The sequence below is a fragment of the Mytilus trossulus genome, chromosome 8 (assembly GCF_036588685.1).
Source record: "Mytilus trossulus isolate FHL-02 chromosome 8, PNRI_Mtr1.1.1.hap1, whole genome shotgun sequence".
NCBI lineage: Eukaryota > Metazoa > Mollusca > Bivalvia > Mytilida > Mytilidae > Mytilus > Mytilus trossulus.
Window position 1 is genome coordinate 63596749 of NC_086380.1, and position 19457 is coordinate 63616205.

The window sequence follows — 19457 nt, forward strand, 5'->3', positions numbered from 1 at the left end:
ATTTAAATTAGCTCTGTCAAAAACAAACCAGGTAAATAAATCTACAGGTAGTTAAATGACCAACTGTTGATAATAGCTCTCACAATACCTATTGTACAATTTAAATGGACAAATTGTATTGACAATTTTTTAAACTGGTCAGGCAATAGGTAATTCTCTACCACAAAGCTTATTGGATAGGCACAGTAAGATTAATTGTTTATTAATACTTAAACATTCAAAATAGACGTAACATTTTTGTAAACTGTTAAATACACAAAGTTATCTCCCATTGACCAAATATATATAAATAATGTGGTGAAATCTTAGATGAAAAATCTAAGACAGCAAATACAAGACACTTAAATGAACCGCACCCAAATTATTATTCAGCTTTTAATCAATTAAAAAAGACATTTTTTTTTTAATTAATACAAGAATGTGTCCCCAGTACATGGATGCCTTCTTCATACTATCATTTTCTATGTTCAGTGGACTGAAAATTGGTGAAATTCTCTCATGTAGCATTAAAATTAGAAAGATTATATCATAGATCACAGGGAACATGTGTACTAAGTTTCAAGCTCATTGAACTTCCAACTTCATTGAAAACTACCTTGACCAAAAACTTTTACCTGAAACAGGACAAACAGAACAAACAAAGGGACAGACTGATGCCAAGACAAGAAAAACATATTGACCATAAATAAGGCATAAAAAATATGTAGGTCAAACAAACACAATAACATTATCTAATGACAAATATATGTTGCACCTGTAAATGATTTTTATAGTAAAAATCAAATGTTGAAATCAGAAAGCAATTATTTATCTTGTATAGTTAAAAAAATCTTCAAGTTAAGTTCAAGAAATCAAAATATTCTGTCTGACTTATTTTCAAAGGTTTTCCTTAGGCTGATCTACTGGTAATCTTTATAAACTATAATTCAAAAGTAAATCATGAAGTCATTTTCTTCTTTGCTAATTCCAAAAGTGTACTTTTTATTTGGCCCTATTCAAAATTGAAGGATTATTTTTTTGTCATATGCCCTTAAGCAAACTCAATTAAATGCAAGTTCTGGAGATTTATTTAGACAAGGCTTTCTTAGACCTCAACTTTTTGCACTGTGCATTTAGCTGTCCCTGGTATTTACTGCCAAGTTTATCCATGCAAGATTTAGAATCTTTCGACAGCCTAGTCAGAGGTTTTGTAACAAGGCAAATGTCATTAATATCCAAGAAAAAACATCCAACTGTCAAAATTTTCGTAATATCAATAACTATAATTTTACTATGTAAACATATACAAAAAACACTTTTTTGAAATAAGTAAAGATATACATCAAATTCAAACTAGTCAACAAAATAATGGTATATGCAGGGTTTCCCCTGGGTCAATTATTTTTTTCGCCACCTCTTTCGCCAAAACAATATATTTTTCGCCACTTTAATATTTTTTTCGCCAAGTAACATAACTATATTTATCATTTAAAATCTACCTTTCTCTACCCCCCCCCCCCCCTTAAAAATAATGATGTGCTCTTTTGAACTAAGAAGTTGTTATTACAACAAAAGAACAGCTTTTATGACATGAAATTGATCCCTCATTTCATGTGTAGTCATAACATTGAAGGGTTACTCTCATTAGAGGGGTTGTTCCCAACCTTTTGAATGGATTTCTTCATAACGACAGTTTTCTTTTCTTGACCATCGTAAATGAAAAAGTTGAGACGTAAAACTATGCTTGAAAAACGTGCGTCACTTAAACGAATTTCAAGAAGTCTCCCTAATCAATTACCTATATTAAAGACTAAGGATAAGTAAAGTTTTAAATCGGAGATTTTTCTTGCTTTTGAACATTTTTCGTCACAACAACAGCTTTCTTTTTTAAACTAGGAGACGTCGAGAATTTGCCTCAAACACGTGCATCTAAGTGGTAAATAAATTCTGTATGTGACATTTAACGGAAGCCATTTAACCATATCATTTTGTCAAAACAATTTAATCGACACATTTATTAATTAGTCCTTTGTTGTCGATAGCTATAAAATGCAATCAGCTGATTATTGATTTTCTGTCCAAATCTTAATGAGGTCAAGGAGAATTCCGAATATTGTATGATCGGGTAAAGTCCGAGAAACTCGAAAAAAAGTAAATAAACAAGATGGGGGAAAATAAATCGTTCTATATTTTTCTTTCGCCAAATTCTTTCGCAAATGACGAATTTTTATCGCCACAATTATTATTTTTTCGCAAATTGCGAAAATGGCGACCGCCAACTGAAACCCTGGGTATATGGCAAATTAACATGATTACTTGTTTAAAAATCATTGCAAAAGGGTTATAACAAACAGCAAACATAAGCATTTTCAAAGTTTGGTATCATAAGAATATTTATGAATAACCTCCCTTGCTTGCAATATTTTCAATCTAAAAATAAACCAAACACATCAAATAGCAAAAAATAAAACAGCAAACATAACATAGCTGCTAATTTCAAACCAATGTGCTGCTCAGATATTAATTTAAATTTTATAGGATCTCACCCCAAATGAATACATATGATAAAAGTAAAAAAAGACATTTTATGATATGTATAATTGAATTAAATAGCACACAAATATTTTTTATCAACTAAATTATGAAATTTCATGCACATGACTATCAAATATTAAATGTACTTGGACAATTGAGTGAAAATAATATTTCTTTTAAGATTAATTGTTCATTAATTTTCAAACATGTTAAAAAGAGATAACAATTGGTAAACTGTTAAATATACAAAGTTATCTCCCATTGACCAAAATATATAAATAATGTGGTGAAATCTTAGATGGAAAATCTAAGACAGCAAATACCAGAGACACTCAAATTATCATTCAGCATTTAATTAAACAGAAAAAACAAAAGAAAAATAATCAAAAAAATATGTAGGTTATGCCCTTAAGCAAAAACCCATGACAGGTCTTGGGATTTATTGGGACAAGGCCTCTCTGATGGCCTGCCAACAACTCTCTTAGATCTCAACTTTTTGCCTTGTGCATTGAGCTGTCTCTGGTATTTACTGTCAAGTTTATCCATGTAAGATTTAAAATCTTTCGACAGCCATGGCAGAGGTCTTGTAATAAGGCGCGTTTCATCTTCAGAATCACTGTCCTCACTCGACATGAAATCAATTTTTATGGCCTTCATTAGTTTTTCCTCTTCAGGCACTGGTAGTTTCTTTGCTTGAAGGGCCTTAACTCTATTTTGAAGCTTCTGTAATGAAAATGTTTAATTTGATTTAAATTGACTAGTTATATCTATTAGACAAAAGGGATCTTTTCTACATGCAGTAATTCTAACTTAAGTCATAATCATAAGTTGAAAACAAGATATTCTATAGAATGACCAATAAATATCCTGTGGAATAATTAATATTTAAAAAAAAAAAAAAGGATTTGTGACTAAACATGAAATTAAGCTGCACGTTCATAGTACATTTATACTCTGCTCCCATAATGATTTTCTATTTTCAGTGGACCATGAAATTTGGCATTAAATTTAATATAATATAATAACATAGACCACATGTGTATTAATTTTAAAGTTGATTGGACTTTATTAAAAACTATCTTGGCCAACAACTTGAACCAAAACTTTTACCTGAAGTGAAACAGATGAAAGGATAAAAACGCAAAATAAAAAGATCTTTTCACGGGAAAAAAACAATAAAAACTCTTGTTTCTACTTATTTTACAAATCACATAAGCTTTGGAGCTTCATGAATGGAAACACTTGAAACAAAAGTGTAAAGCATGCTGAGCATAAATATTCCATTACATATCATTATGAAAAAAAGCATTTCATTTCAATGGTAACTTCAACATGTTGACTTAAACATCTGTCAAATCTAATAAAGAAAGTGCAATTTTTTAAAATAAGATGGTTTGAATAAAATGCATTGTGAAGTCAACACAATAGACTGATAGGACAGGATAGATAAGCTTGTTTATCATTCTACAGTTTTTTTTCCTCAATTGTTACTATGTTTTGTACTTACCCTGTTCTTTCTCCCATACAAAACCATTTTTCTGTTGTGTGAGGCCTTTTTTCCATCCTCCTCCATTTGTCTCCTTTGTTTTATGGTATTGAAATATGTCTCAATACCAGCTGGAAAGTGAATATAATGTACAAGTCAGTAATAGGACTATTCCATTTAAATTTCCCACCTGAGGGTGGAAGGCTACCATTTTTTTTTATTCTGTTGGGGGAGGGGTTTTAAAATTTGAATGTGAAATTAAAGATTGTGGGACTAGTCACACTCAGTTTATTTTGGTGTTTGATGCTGGTGTAAATTACATTAAATGACAGCCATTTCAGTGACAGGTATTACTACAGAACCTTTCCTCTAGGTGGCGTGTCTTGGAAGAAAAGAAATTTACTTGATGGGACATATATTTTCAAAATTTTCCTATAGGAGGGGTATAGAAATTAGGCAGCATCACCATTTTCCTCCATGGCTTATTATTGAGTTTTTTTTTTGTCTTATTCAATTTCAATATTAATGACAATATTAAGTACTCCCATTTTGTTTTCTTTTGACTTATAAGATGTATTTGTAATTAGCCCAATCAGCTGTTTAACTGAAACTGAATTACTGCCCTTTTAATCTAATTTTATCTATGATCTATTTAGTAATTAATCTATTAATCAATAGCAAATCAATATAAATTCAATGTGCAAATTTTCAAACAGAAAATAGGTCATTCATTGTTTGATTGTCTAGTATAAAAATATAAAATTGTTTTGAATTATTTTTCTGTTGTTTTTTCCTGCAATTATCTTTGGTCTCTATAACATCAATGAAGTTTTCAATCGTTTGACTAAAGTGCATTAAAATTACCAGATGTCAAAGAATGGATCTCATATAAAAATTAAAGTGCTTGAATGATTAAAATATTCAAATTCCAAATAAAAAAATCGTTAGGGTTCCGCAAAACCCAGTGTTTGGCCTACTTTTGCTGTAAACCACAGGCTCCTAAATATTCCTCTTGATACTATCTTTTGATTGTAAAAAGTTCTGTCCAAGTTTGGTAAAAATATAGGATAGTTTATGAATGTGATTAATGTTTTAAAAACTTCAACTACAGACTGTATGTAATGTTAACTTAAATAAAATTAAGTCCATTTATAAGTAAAATACAAATAAACACTGTTTTTAGATACAAAATGTTGTTAAATTTCCTTCTAGATACAAGCTTCTGTTCAAGTTTGGAACAAATTCTTGATAGCATAAGAAAGTTATTAAAATTTTAAAAACTTCATGAACTTTAAACCACAGAGTGAATTTAATATTTCCAGCAGAAAAAAAAGTCCATTTATAAGTAAAATACAGATAAAAGGTATTTTATTTTTACAAAATTTAGTTCTGGATACTATCTTATGATCATAAACAAGCTTCTGTCCAAGTTTGGTCATGTTGGTAGAAATCCAGTATAGTTTAAGAAAGTGATTAAAATTTCAAAAACTTTAACCACAGACATGACAGAGTGAATATTTGTGGACGCCGCCGTCAGAATGTAGGATCGCTTAGTCTTGCTTTTTCGACTAAAGTCAAAGGCTCGACAAAAAGAATGTGACAAAGATGCTCCCCTTTCCACTTGCATATATGTAAAGAGGGAATACCTGGAGAAAATAGAAAGGAATTCCATTTAAATTAGAAACTGAACTGTTTTGTAGTAACAATTTTTGTGTAAATCTTCATACCATTTGATTAAAACTAAATTCTATTGTAGCTTAGTGACAGGGTTATACTTTTATGCTTCTCAACTAGCAGCAAGGGCATAAATTATTTTAAATGTACCATATACATGTAGATATCATAGTAAATTTGCATTACTATTGTAAAAAAAACATGTACTTACTCTTAATAACACCTTCTTCTGTTGTTGAAAATTGTCCTTTGACATAAAGACATATAGCCTCAGACATCTCTTTATTTACCTCTGCAGAATACCTAGAAGAAGCTAAAAAGTTAATATATATTGGCCAAGTAATTGCATATTAAGAAAACACTAATGGTTTGAATATTTTAAAATTAAGGTTTGTTTTCCTTCTTTCTTTTTCAGTTAAATAGTTACTTATTCATTCTTGTTCCATATCATTGTAACACTGCATGCTATATTTATGTAATTTAGTTACCTGGAGTTGGTATTTCAAGGAAAGGGATTAATATCAGCTATATACACATGTAGCTTGTTTCTGAATCCTATTATTATTGTGTATTGTGTATGATGATATATTTGTATTGATGATGAATATATATGTTTAAACTAAAACTAATAGTGTGAGGAAATACAAGTTTAAACCAATAAATGGTTTTTATAGGGAAACAAGCCTTACCGGACCTACTACTTTGTTTTCGTTAATTTCTTTCTCATATAAATCAGTACACTGCTTCACATTTTGATAAAAAGTAGCTTATTATATGGCATGGGTTTTGCTCAAGGTTTAAGATGTGATGAATGGTAACCTATTGATAGTAAAATTCACTTCATGAGAACTCTATTTTTTAGTTTTCTCATTACCAATCACACTGCATCTCCTTAAATATTACATTTTGACAGGGATCTACTTATAATTACATTATTTTCCATAAAATTAAAATACAAAGATATTTCATCCAGTATCATTATCCTAAGACTCAGCCCAGTCATGTCAAATTCATGTAATTACTATTACTTACTTCAAAATAGAACCAGCTGCTGTTTTACATGTCCAGATTAAATTTTTTTCTGCAGTGCTATGCCTGTAAGCATCACGAACAGCTTGCTGCAAAATAAAACAAAAAAGGTTTATTAACTATCATTTATTAACTATCACGACTGTTTTGATTGAATAAATGTGTACTGACAGGAGATCATATACATGTATGAGGAATTTATATGTTTTCAAACTGGTCTACACCAGGAACATTGCACATATATTTGTAAAATTGGGTCTATGCAAAGGGAAGATTGGACAGGGGGTCCATGATTCCTAATACTTGAAATATATACTTTGCACAGTTCACTGCTTGGCTATTTGAAACTTTATGATTGCATGTATAAATTTACCCTGACACTTGAACTTACATATAATATGTATAAGGTATACATGGTATATTTGCAGATTTTATTAAAGCAGGCTGACTATGGGGTATGGGCTTTACTAGATGTAAAAACAGTTACTTATAGTTAATTTCTGTGTCATTTGGTCTCTTTCGGAGAGTTGTCTCGTTGGTAATATTCTTTTTAATAAGCAAGTATTATTATTATATTATAAGCTGATAAAACAAAAAGACATACATTTTTTTATATATATATGTCATGTATGTTCCTAAATCAATGTTCTATCAATGGCATGTCTCACTCTCTAAGTGAATTGCATGACTTACATGTAAAGTATATCATTTGATAGATTTTCTAATTATGAAATCAGAAAATGTAGACAAGATATTTATTTTAATAAATATATAAGTGTATACACATGATACACATGTATAGCTGTATATATACATTGCACTGTACCTTAATATGAGCAGGAACATGGACAGCTCTTATTTTTCCTTTTTTCTGAGCTCCTGCATGTAAATCTATCCTCTGTAACAAGTGATGTAATTCTTCAATTTTTTCCCCTTGATCTGTCAATGTCTTCATCAAAATCTCAGTTTGAGCATCCATCATTCTCTTCATTAGCTAAATTATAAATAAATATATCTTTTTGAGAGATTGTAAATATACATTACATGTATATAGTAGTCTAAAATTCTGTCAAATCAATACCTTTTTAACTTTGATTTACTGTTAATATACAAAATGTATATGTATGGCAAAATGTATGGTAGTACAACTACATTTGTACTGAGCTGCATGTTCTAAACTTGGGACATATTCTTACAGAATACATTGTAATTAATTGAAATGCAGACGCAGTGACAATGTTGCAGGCACTGGCAAAATATTATCAAAAAACATGTTTGTGAGCATTAATTTTGAGTGCCAATTTGACAGAGTGCTAAAGTGGCTAATATTTTAATATCAGCATCTGCAATCACTTCCAGACTTTAAAGTCTTTAAGTTTATACTCAATAATGCAATGTACTGTAGACATGGTAGACTAGCTAATTGTTTCTAAAGTTGATTACAGACTTACTCAAACATGTTTTTGCTCTAGTCCAAATCCTTATGACTTCGTGAAGGCTATTATATTTTTTTTTTCTTTTGACAACTTACATCCACAAGTGTCAAAGCGAAATTTAAACAGTTAAATATAGCCTTCCTAGACAGCATAATCATTTGGACTAGTTAGTATTTGCTCAAGACCCGTTTCCCACAGAAAACAAGTGAGTTTGCACGCCACGTCCTCCCCTGTTTAACACCATTTCACAAAATACAGTGAATAACGAACCCTTTTCACGAATGAACGTGAAATAAAAATGGCAAAACATGTTGCACGAAAATAACCCTTTATCACCCTCTGTAATAGACGTATTTACACTTTTATGCAAATTTGTCCGCCATTACATAACATCACACAGGTTCCCGTAAATTTTGACTTCATAATTCAAAACATATGACGTCACAACTAAAAAGTGATTGTTGCTTGACGTCAGAGGTGATGTTAGGTCATTCGGAGGCAAAATACAGCTAAATACCAAAAGTGTAAATACATACTCCTTTGATAGGTTTTGTGTTAGGAAGGTGTCCCAGAAATAAATTAAAATAACCTTGCCAAAAGTCATAATCTGATTATTATTTGGACTAGCCATCACCTTTTCAGAATCCGGGTCCGTTCGCCCATATTCACGTTCGCCATACTACGTGTTCGCCCTGATACCTGTTCGCCCAGATTTTTATTTTTTTCTATTTGTTTTCCAGTCGCATAATTTTAAGTATTTGAACAAAATATGTTAAAGTTTGTTAACAAATTGACAGAATATTTATATTGCCGCAATCATTTTATCATTTTCTCTTTGATTTACAGAGTAGAATTGGTATGTACAATGTAATTCTCTTTATTGATATTTGTTAACAAAATAATTGTATTCTGTCAATCATGAATGTATGCAGTATAACTGAGACTACTGTAGGACTATCTCCGAGTATAATAATGAACTTGTAAATCCGTTTCATGATATCTGAATATAAAGTTTTTTCAACTTCAATGCCCTAAATATCAATATTTTTTAGTAGGGCGAACGGACTCACTGGGCGAACGAACTCAGGGCGAACGTACCCAGGGCGAACATGTTTTTAGGGCGAACGATCCCAATACCACCAGTTCACTACACTAGGTTTTGTGGAGAAAATTGGGCATAAATCATTGAATGTCAGAATGAGCTTCAAAAGATAAATGATTGTGTTATGTCTAGAACATTATAAGTAATACGGTCACCAAATCGATAATCAGACTTATGTTGAACTTGAAGTGACTGTTGTATTGACAGTGTCAGTGTTGATGAAAATTACTTCTTTGCGGATTTGAAAATCCCGCAATGACAATGCTGTATGGAAAAACCGCGAGGCAACCGAGAGATAAAAAATCAAACTAAATACCAGTATTTAAGATATCATTTGTCAGCCCAATAAGATAATGTATCCTTTTTGATAAATTAAGATGATACATATGATATAACTTATATAATTATAATGGATTTATGGAATAAATGAGAGAAATGTTATCTTTAGAAATTGATGAAATAAATAATAAAGTGTTTTTCTTGTCTACTTTTGGGTCTTAACTTACACTGTTATTACAACAACATTGCAAAAAACCGCGGGACATGGCCAGATACATTTATAAAGATACATCATTTTTCATAATAAATCAAGCTGAGTGAGTTACCTGGACTCTTTCACACATGAGAATGCACCTGCATAGGTTTTTCTCAAATTATTGACTAAATGGAAAGTTCAAACTTTACTCAACCTAATAACTTGTATAACATACGGTCATGTACAGTGATATATAAACATGCATTATGAACAGTAATTGAGTTACACAAATTGTATACAGAAGTCAGAACTATCCAAAATAGTGACAAGTAATTTAACTTAATTTTACCTCATTAACTGACTCAATGTTGACATTATTGTGTGCAGCGCTGGTGTGAAAGGCGTTAGGTGTTGAAGTTAATCTTCGTCGAATCGAAATTGGTGTGTCCATATCTGCTGGTCCACCGCATGCTCCAGGCATAAACTGTTCTGAAGGGGCTGACAAATCTAGAGGCGCCAACACAGCATTCCTTTGCTTCTTTCGGAGAGGACTTTCAGAAGGACCCTTTTCTTGTATAGATGTACCTATATCCACTGTTTTCGAACCGTCATCCGACCCCGAGTCTGAGTTCTCCATTTGGAGATGGAAACTGGAAGTACTGGTATTAATGATTTTACTATGAGGAATATCATCATCTTCAGAACTTGAAAGACTAGCAAAGCTTCCAGACGACATATCAAGACAGTGATGCAAATAATAAACAGGTACAAATTTTTGTTACAACTGTGTTTTAGGGAGAATTTCTCGAATTATGGTTCTGAACTAAAATTCAATCTCTTAAATATCATGTATGGTCCACTGATACATGTAGTTAATCTTTATAATTAAGGGAGGGCTGTATAAATATAATCAAAATATGTGTCCAATGAAAGCTAAATGTGAAATTTAATTTCCAGATTTAAAGCTTAGTAAATTATACTTTTTTTGCTATAGCTGCAATTTTGATGCAAAGGGAGGAGTCATGACTAGCACATCCTTCATTCTTTATTAGAACTGTCTAACCAGAAATTGTTCAGCTGTATTCATCATGTTCAATGGCAAAATATTAATATTATAGACAAAAAATCTTCACAAAATTAATGTAGAATAGATCAAATCTAGCACTTTGATATGTCATTATTAAAAATCATTCATACTGCAATTACAATCGTTGGTTGGAGTCAAACAAAAATATATATCTGCTAGCACATGCATATCAAGTTACACAGGCACTGAACTGCTGAACAGTAATAGAACAACTTTAGAAAACTGCCAGACTTCATTTAAACAATGAAAAAAAAAGAAAATTTGTTTTAAAATCAGATCTTACATTTTGTAGTTAGTCATGTCGATAGTGCAGGACTTCTTAAGCTACAATATTTAATGTATGAAATCCTTGTCTTTTTCTAAATGCCCTATTGGCTATATGTATATAATTCCTATAAATGTTTGCATTAAATAAAATAGTCTAGCTCCGTTTCTATATTAAACCCAATATAAATTAGATTAAAATGGTCATAATTTCAAATGTTATGTTGATCATGTGAGTATAAAATGGCCAGTTCCTTCAGAACCTTTGATTTATTTTGTAAAAATTTGGTGATTCTCTTAAAGCTCTTTCAGAAATTTTTTGAATTAAGAGCAATTACATTGTAATAGCTTCATTAAATTATTATAAACTAACCATTATACATACATTTTGTAACATGTACATTTATAAAGGATATCTGATCTTATAAATTTAAATTGTATATATACAATGTATATATTTATATTTTGGATTTATAAAAGGGGGGGGGGATAAAATATTCAAGATAAAGTAATAAAGAAACTAATAAATAAAAAGGGGCATAACAGAATAGAGTGAAATATGAAAAAGGCATGACATCAGTTAAAAAGATGCAGGATTTTTTTTTCATCATAGCCTGTAGCTTTTACAAATCAAATGGTACCTTTCTTAATTATGCATGCAGTTTTCTATATTTTTTTAAATGAAAAATTATTCTTAAAGTTTTCTTAAATATATTTAAATATTATCATGATTATCATGTATATTGTTTTCTTTCCAGACACTCACTAACATGACTAAAAGTTGATTGTGATAACAGTATACATACATGTACATGTATAATGTAGCAGTATATAGCAGCATATTAACACTGTAAGTATATATTCATTAAAGGACCTACTAAGAACCGTTAAATTATGAGTTACGAAAGGAGAAGGGATAAAATGGCCCTAAATTTTTGATGATTTTTAAATCTGGCCAAAAATATACAAATTTCCCATATAAAAACTTATTAAACAATATTTGTATTCAAAGGTCAATAAGATATATACAGTGTTGCTATTTGAATATTGCCAGGGCTATTTGTCTGGCCATTGTAATAAGCATGTCATATAATGTGCGTTTTAAAGTTTGTTTAATACTATCTTCAGTTAGGCAGTGGCGGATCCAGAACTTTTCCGAAGGGGGGGCCCTCTGACTGACCTAAGATGGGGCCCGCTTCAGTCATGCTTCAATGATTCCCTATATAATCAATAAAAATTTTCCCAAGGAAGGGGGGGGGGCTGGGCCCCCCAGGCCCCCTGGATCCGCCTTTGTTAGGGGTCGTGTGTAACCTGATCACTGATTTTCAATTTTAGCATGTTTAGGATCATGACTGAAAACGGTGATATCAATATTTGTGATAAATTTTGCAGTTTGTAGAATTTGAATGACAATGGAACATGATATTATGAACTTCCAAGAATGATATAATCTTATAAAAGGAACTCAAACAAATTAAAACCACAAGGAAAATGGGAAATAAAAGATAATTGATCGGAAAACTAGTTTCACCAAATCAGTGGCGTAGCTGGGTCATTTTTACGTGTACGCCCGAACCTTGGCGAGGGTTATGAGGGTTCCCAACCGCTCAATGATAAAGCACCTGCTGGTAGTGGGTTCGAAAGGGACGACGCCCGCGAAAGCTATGAGAATGAGATACCAGATACCGTAATGATTCCTGTCAGTATAAAATCATTGGTAGCAACATACTTTTGAATGTAAATGGTTTATTTGTTTTTGGTTAAATTTTGTAATATGTTAACTTTATAATCATCGGGTTAACCTGGAAGCTAGCCTAATGGTCATTGGTTTTAGAGAAAACGTCCAAACCAATATTACTTTTAAATAAGTTTAAAGGGTGCAGTGAGTGAGCATACAATCGACAAAAGCACCTTTTAATGAACACTAAGAGGTGCAATATGAAAAATTATGGAACATCTAGGATTTCTTCCCACAAAAAGTGAATCAAAATATATCGTTCCCTTAAAGGGATTTAAAAAAAAATCTTAAATTTTCTTTTGATATTTTTTTCTTGATCTGGAATATTTCACGACGATCTATGAAGGTTTATAAATAGAGCATGTAAAACAATTAATTGCGTAAAGAAAAGTCTGGCTATCTGTCTATCAGAAAAGAACGGAAAAATGAACGAAAACAAATGCTTTCCAAATTTTAGCTTTAGACATTAGTCATAGAAAAAGTTTCTTTGGCATTTTCATAAAATTCGATGAAGGTTGGACAAGTAGTTAATGTAATTGAGAAATAACTAAATGTAAGCCCAAACTGCGACCACTTATTAATTGCAGAAAGAAATACATTTTGTCCTTAAAATGCAGGAAAATTGAAGATATAATTGCAATCTAAATATTGACGCCGCTTTGTCTCTCTTTTGGGACATAAATCACAGGGTCGACAAAAATACAAACAGAATTTAAAATCTGAGCAGATAGTGAATTGCTTTGAATATAAGAAAAGTACGTAGAATTCATAGTAGATTTAGACTTTTACAAAAGATTCGAACAAATATATTAAATGATCTATTTGAGAAAATGTAGCCCCTTTTATTCAAAATTTCAATCCATTGAAAAAAGAAGCACAAGGCTGATGTGCTTTTGACCAGTTTTTCTTATTCTATGTCGATAATTTTTTTTATTTTCAAAATTCAAGTGTACGCCCGGGCTTTTTGACTTAAACGTAGCTACGCGCATGCAAATTATTTGATTAAGAAAGGCCTTTAATACAAGGTGGGGGTTGAGGCTACAAACTTGAAGTGGGGATGTTGGAAATGGGATTATAAAAAGTGGGGTAATGAATACACTGCATGGGACAACAAAGATGTGATCAGGAGAAAAAAAGAAAAGAGAAATTTGGGCTCAGGGGGGGGGGGGTGCACTTCCTATGTAATGACTGGAAGGGATGAGCTGCTGGAATAGGTCACTATTTCATGCTTCATGATATATGAAAAGGGTGAGAAATTCAAATTATATTTATCAATAGGTTGATATTATCACTTGCTGGATATATATTATAAGTATCTGAAACTAATCAAATGTTCGTGCGGTTAAACCTCAGTTGTAAATGCATCAGCTATTTGTCAAACCAATTAAACTCTATTTATTCAGTGTGGTATTTCAACTGAGGTTAGAAATAGATGCAATAAATCCAATCATTTTGACATTTCCACCTAATTAACATTGAAAGGTTTGCATACATGAAACATTTGAAGAAATTCCACAGCATAGTGTTAGCGTCCTTCAAGAGGGAACGACAAATCAGTTTTTAATTAATGTAAACTCAGTAAAAGTGATACTATCTGAAGTGTTACTACATTTATCTGATAAAACAATATTTATTGTCTTTTCAAATTGAAATTTCTTCATTAGAGGAGTGAAGAATTTATTGTGAAAGCAGATACAGATTTTTTTTTTTTTTTTTTTTTTTTTATTAAAATATTCAATTTTCTTTATTTATAATACATATCTATCACTTCTGTGCATGTCTCACCTAGTTTCGTGTGATTTAAACGACCCAGAGAAAATTCCATATGGATAGTAAAATTTGGTATTTTCTCTTGGTCGTTTAAATCACTCGAAACCAGGTGAGACATGCACAGAAGTGATAGATATGTATTATAAATATAGAAAATTAAATATTTTAATAAAAAAAAAAATCTGTATCATAGACCCAAGCGCCTGTGAAAGCAAGGTGTAATTATTGCGACTGCTGGTCCCGCTCATTTTACGTTTTTGTTAAGATGCAACATCTAAACAAAAACGTAAAATGAGCGGGACCAGAAAATTTTTGTAAACTCTAATGTACAAGAAGATGAAAAATATCCAAATAATAGATCTGTTTTTTGTTCATTAATATTTGGCAAGGTATATATTTTTGATAAACGAAATATATGAAAAGGGTGGGGTACGTGATGTCTCAGCTGCTCACCCCTACCAACAAAAGTGTTTGAAGTGGCCCCCCCCCCCGTTACTTCTCACTCAAAATATGGATAACTTTATGTCAAGGGGTCTATAATTCTTTTTGACAGCTAGCCGAACAAATAGCAACTGCCTTATTCTAGATAGGTTTTTTTAAAGCTTTTTAGGTCTGCAATTTTGCAAAAAATCCTCAGATTCACTATTTGGTTAAAGTTTTTAAAATTCTGATAACTTTCTTAAGGCTGAGCAACCATTTGATTTTCTTGGGAGGGGGGGGGGGGATGCTAGTTTTTTTTTTGGAAAAAAAAGTTTGTTTCCAGTTTTTGGAGAAAAAAATAATTTGTTTTTGACCCTGAGAAAAAAAAAATGTTTGTTTCACACTCAGCTGCCACTATATGTAATGCTAAAACTGAAAGAAAAAATTTGTTTTCGACTTGTCGCCAAAAGATATATAGTTTGTCCAGAAAAAAATTCCATAGCCCCCCCTCCCCCCAGAAAATCAAATGGTTGCTGCCTAAATGAAACTATCCTTGATTCTACCAAATTTGGACAGAAGCCTGTTTATGATCATTAGATAATATCCAGAAGTAAATCCCCCCTATTTTTGTTTAGCATGTACGTGACTAAGACAAAGAAGGCAAGACACAGGTTTCCATGGAACTCTTACAATTTTTATACGACCGCAAAATTTGAAAAAATTTTCGTCGTATATTGCTATCACGTTGGTGTTGTCGTCGTCAGCGTCCGAATACTTTTAGTTTTCGCACTCTAACTTTAGTAAAAGTGAATAGAAATCAATGAAATTTAAACACAATGTTTATGATCACAAAAGGAAGATTGGTAGTGATTTTGGGAGTTAAGGTCCCAACAGTTTAAGAATTAGGGGCCAAAAAGGGACCCATTATTTTTCTTGGTTTTCACACCATAACGTTAGTATAAGTAAATAGAAATCTATGAAATTTAAACACAAAATTTATGACCATAAAAGGAAGGTTGGTATTGATTTTGGGAGTTTTGGTCCCAACAGAATAAGGGCCCAAAGGGTCCAAAATTAAACTTAGCTATTGAGTTTTATGGAAATCCATGTTAATTTGAAAAAGTTATAAAACAAATTAAAGATGACTATCTGGATTTAGCCTAAACTGAAAACTGAAAACTCTGATTCCTTTCACGGATACTTATTGGACCTTTTGGATTATAGCTCTTCATCTTTTATATAAGCTTTGGATTTCAAATATTTTGGCCACGAGCATCACTGAAGAGACTTGTTAATTGTCGAAATGTGCATCTGGTGCAAGTAAATTGTTACCGTTAATTTTATTAGCCTTTTTTCAACCTTTCTATTAAATCCATCATTGTCTATAGAATGACAGCAAAACAACAAACTACCAAACAACCTGTTGTTCTGTAAGATCAATATATAAGTGAAATAATTGTAGAATTTTATGAAAATGCCAGTTAATTTGAAAAAGTTTTGAAAAAAATTAAAGATGACTATTATACCTGGATTTAGCCAAAACTGAAAATTTTAGCTTTTTTTTTAACCTATTTAATAAATCCATATAGAATAACAGCAATTCAACACACTACCAAAGAACCACTGGTATTCTGTAAGATCAATATATAAATGAAATAATTGTAGAGTTTTATTAAAATGCCAGTTGACTTGAAAAAGTTATGAAAAAATTAAAGATGACTATCTGGATTTAGCCAAAACTGAAAATTTTAGCTTTTTTTATAACCTGGATTTGGCCTAAACTGAAAATTATTGTTGAGACCTTGTCATTTATGTTTTTTGTGCCTGCAAAAGGATTTTCCTACACACCGATAATTTTTTTTACAATAAAATAAGTCCAAGCCCATCCACTATATATTTTTAAAAAAGTTCTCGCCCATCCAAATATTTCCACAAAAAAAGTGCTTGCCCTGCCCCATTTTGCACCGGCCCATCCATCTGATAAATATTGAACGGTCCCTTATGATATGACCTTTCTAATTTTAATGCCACCTTAGAGAATTTCTCCTGTTTTCACCGAAAATATAGTGTGGATGGGGCATACAAGTACTATGGGCACATTCTGGTTGGAATTTAAAATATCCTGGATTTCTACCAAACTTTGACGTTAAAGTTTGTTTATGATCATAAAAGAGGGAAGAAAGATACCTGAGAGGGACAGTCAAACTCATAGATTGAAAACAAACTGACTACTCCATGGCACAAAATAAAAATAAATAAAATAAGATAGTTATAATCCAGAAGTAAACTTTCCTGTATATATCTTATAAATGGACCAGTTTTTGTTCTGTTTAACAATATACATATAGTCTGCAGTTTAAGTTTTTTTAAACATTTATTAGATTAAAAAAAACATCCTTTTTTAGCTCACCTGGCCCGAAGGGCCAAGTGAGCTTTTCTCATCACTTGGCGTCCGGCGTCCATCGTCGTCCGTCGTCCTGCGTCCGTCGTCGTTAACTTTTACAAAAATCTTCTCCTCTGAAACTGCTGGGCCAAATTAATCCAAACTTGGCCATAATCATTATTGGGGTATCTAGTTTAAAAATTGTGTGGCGTGACCCCGCCAACCAACCAAGATGGCTGCCACGGCTAAAAATAGAACATAGGGGTAAAATGCAGTTTTTGGCTTATAACTCAAAAACCGAACCATTTAGAGCAAATCTGACATGGGGGTAAAAATGTTCATCAGGTCAAGATCTCACTGCCCTGAAATTTTCAGATGAATCGGACAACCCGTTGTTGGGTTGCTGCCCCTTAATTTGGAATTTTAGGAAATTTTGCTGTTTTTTGTTATTATCTTGAATATTATTATAGATAGAGATAAACTGTAAACAGCAATAATGTCCAGCAAAGTAAGATCTACAAATAAATCAACATAACCAAAATGGTCAGTTGACCCCTTTAGGAGTTATTGCTCTTTATAGTCAATTTTTAACCATTTTTCATAAATCTTGGTAATCTTTTACAAAAATCTTCTCCTCTGAAACTATCACCCCAAATTTAAACAAACTTGGCCTCAATAATCATTGGGGTATCTAGTTTAAAAACTGTGTGGCGTACTGACCCCGCCAACCAACCTAGATGGCCGCCATGGCTAAAAATAGAACATGGGGGTAAAATGCAGTTTTTGGCTTATAACTCAAAAACCAATTCATTTAGAGCAAATCTAACAAGGAGTAAAATTGTTTATCAGGGTAAGATCTATCTGCCATGAAATTTTCAGATGGATCGGACAAAGTGCTGTTAGATTGCTGCCCCTGAAGTTCTTTGACTACATTTATTCAGAAACCTATGTGTCAAATATTTCTTTTTACAATCCAAATTCAGACCTGTATCAACATTGTGTCCATTTTCCCCCAAACTGTTTAATCCAGTTGTTATATCATCACTAACTATCCATCACTACATCAGAGGACAGACCTATAAAGGGCGCTGAATCATTTGAGTTAAACCTCTACTTTCATATCCAGCTGCCCTCAGTGAAGCAATTTACTCTTCATAATTATGTTCATGAGTAAAAATAGTGTTGAATTTCAAAAGCTTCCATATACATGTACATATAAAAAGTAAGAAAGGAATAATATGTCAAGGGGCATTTGTTATAGATTGAATGAAAATGTTTAATTCAGCTATACATTCCCCTATAGATATATTTTTTATATAGATATATGGGTCAACTTTACATCTATTGTGCATTACACTTACAGCTTTCAAATATGAACAGATTGTATTAAAGCATATACATTATATTTCGTCTGATATTTAAGGCCAGTCTCAAAGAAAAATTTGCAATTATTTGATTATTTTATTTTATCATGTTTATCATTTGTCTTCATTATTTTTTTCTCATGTATATTTTAAATGTAATATATTATATATATATAAAAATATAAAGAAATAGTAAATTAATTTTTTTTATGCTTTTATTAAATTAATTAATTGAATTATTTTTGTAGGCTCAATGTCTAAAAGAGGAGCAGAACCCACTTCTTCAAGTGCGCATATTGCTTATAAACAAAAGAAAGGGAAAAAAGAATGCCCAGGCTGCAATCAGTGGTTTGGAAATAGGCACTTCGAGAATCATAAAACCAAATATTTTAGGCATAGAAATTGGAGATGTAAAACTAGTGATCCCCAAGAATGTGAGGTGGGTGAGTATGAAGTTTTATCTAAGAATTTAAGTACTGAAGGATTACATGCATCACCTTTTGTGTCATTGATTAAAAAAAAAATACATCAAAAGTTGAATTCTAGTTTGAATTCTGGAGATGAACAATCTGAAGATGAAGATGAAGAATTTTGGAACAATCTTACATTAGCTGACATTGATGCAGACTTCAATGGGCAGGATGAATCAGCTAGTGGCACTTATTATTTAAATATTTTTTCACATGATGCTATAAATGATGACAATTTAAAAAAA

The 19457-nt window shown here is 31.6% G+C and overlaps 1 protein-coding gene and 1 long non-coding RNA gene across 3 annotated transcripts; one reads left to right on the forward strand and one right to left on the reverse strand.

Annotated features, from left to right (window-relative positions):
• Positions 1 to 231: 231 nt before the first annotated feature.
• LOC134681248 (uncharacterized) lies at positions 232 to 10452 on the reverse strand. 2 transcript variants are annotated; one of them, XM_063540788.1, is made up of 6 exons: positions 10066 to 10452; positions 7530 to 7697; positions 6707 to 6792; positions 5886 to 5977; positions 4022 to 4131; positions 232 to 3237 (listed from the first exon to the last, which is right to left on the reverse strand). In XM_063540788.1, exons 1-6 carry the CDS (start codon positions 10450 to 10452, stop codon positions 2923 to 2925), a joined length of 1158 nt encoding a protein of 385 aa, XP_063396858.1. In that variant the 3' UTR covers positions 232 to 2922. The 2 variants fall into 2 exon arrangements, with proteins under 2 accessions (XP_063396858.1, XP_063396859.1); XM_063540789.1 differs by lacking the exon at positions 10066 to 10452 and adding an exon at positions 8729 to 9077.
• On the forward strand, positions 10343 to 19158 carry LOC134681249 (uncharacterized). Its single transcript, XR_010100585.1, has 3 exons — positions 10343 to 10481; positions 11826 to 11917; positions 18991 to 19158. It is a non-coding gene; the product is annotated as an uncharacterized LOC134681249 (long non-coding RNA).
• The last annotated feature ends 299 nt before the right edge of the window (positions 19159 to 19457 follow it).